Consider the following 1,596-nt stretch of genomic DNA (forward strand, 5'->3'; position numbering starts at 1 on the left):
CCAAATAATTACTAAATTTGATGTAAACTTTGCTCCTATATGGTCTTTAAAGTTCACCAGCAGGGTCGTACGTTTCACAGTGAAGGTCAAATATGTTGTAAATGACTCTCCTCCTTCAGCGGTCACTTCACACATCCAGGTTCCTCCATGTGAATTCCTTACAGGTTTGAAATCTACTGTTTTATTATTGATGATGGAACCATCTGGTCTCTGCCACTTCACTGTAGTTCTTTGGTCCAAATTGTGTACCTCACACTGGAGTGAAGCATCACTGCCCTCCTGGAGAACACCTGAGGGTGTAACAACAACTGCAAACAAAACACAGTAAACGAGGAGATGATGGAATAATAACACCAAAAATGAACAATGCTGTCCTAACAGTAAGTTTATAAGGATTTAACAAAATGACAAAGAAATAGGACCAGTCTGAGACATAATCTTTGATTAAATAAAAACAAAATTGACTTGTTTTAGAGTCAGAGCTTCATTGCAATGATTGTTATATCATGACTGACTTTGAGGTCTTTAGATGTACAATAAGAGACATTATTCACCTGAGACAGGATAAAGCCACCTTTCTCCACTTTTCCCATTTGCTCTGCAGGTAAACTTCCCAGCATCTTCCTTCTTCAAATTGTTGATTTCCAGATTTGACCCTCTTGTATTAGACCTCCGTGCGATATTACTTTGGGCTAATAGAGAAGAGCACATGGATAATCATACACTGAGTAAACGTACAATATGTTTGAGTGATATTTTTAAAAATGGTTTCAAACATAAGTTTTTTAAGTTTTTTAAGAACCTTTAGAGGTAAACCCCTTGCGATCAACTCTCAAAACTCGCTTTTCATTATGGAACCACTCCAGATCTGTTGGGTTCGTGCTGATCCCACACTCCACGGTAACTCTCTGATCAACACGTCCAAAGGAAACTTTAGCTGTTGCAGGCAGTGCAGTCAATAATGAGGAGAGAAAACCACAATGATTAGAGTCAAAATTTAGGCTTGGGATAAAGTGTTATTTTTTCATAGTTTAGGCATACACAGTCCTGTTTTCACCAGTACAAAGTTAATTAAAAACTGATTTCACTTCTTAGTGTCCATCAAATATACTACAGCCATGTCCTCCTCCTACCACCAGAGGGACCCCTCTCTTGAGTCTTAACCATCTTCATCACCTTCCTCACTACAACTCCCACAAGCCACCGCTTCAGTCTTCTCCATGCACAGCTGATCATCATCCTCATCAGAACCACCTGCATTTATACCCTCCAGCCTCAACTTTAGTGTGAAGTCTTGGTCGTGTTTATCCTTCAGTCTGAGCAGTTCTCCTTAGTTTGATTCTGTGTTTTTGACCATTTCCTGCGTTTTTAAGCTGTCTATGTCATTCTCTTGCTCTCTTCCATTAAACTGTTTGCAAATGGGTCCTAACGTCTCGGCTTCTTTGTCACAGTACCAAGTTCTAATGATCCTGCTGAGTCATTACACTGAGCAGTTCACACTTCAGAGTGGCATATTCTAGTGAGACAACAGATTTTGGTTTTCAGTCTCTTATTGCTTTTACTGTCTGTATTAATTTTATATTCAATAGCACTTTG

At 39.2% G+C, this 1,596-nt stretch overlaps 1 protein-coding gene across 1 annotated transcript in view; it reads right to left on the reverse strand.

The window, feature by feature from the left end:
• The window catches only part of LOC112143652 (hemicentin-2), a gene marked incomplete in the record, with an annotated part of 30,833 nt that overhangs the window by 24,625 nt on the left and 4,612 nt on the right, over window positions 1-1,596 (reverse strand). The window contains 2 exon segments of the mRNA XM_024267786.2: window positions 555-692; window positions 803-937. Coding sequence (XP_024123554.2) covers window positions 555-692; window positions 803-937 — 273 coding nt within the window.

Source organism: Oryzias melastigma, linkage group LG16, assembly GCF_002922805.2.
Source record: "Oryzias melastigma strain HK-1 linkage group LG16, ASM292280v2, whole genome shotgun sequence".
Lineage (NCBI taxonomy): Eukaryota > Metazoa > Chordata > Actinopteri > Beloniformes > Adrianichthyidae > Oryzias > Oryzias melastigma.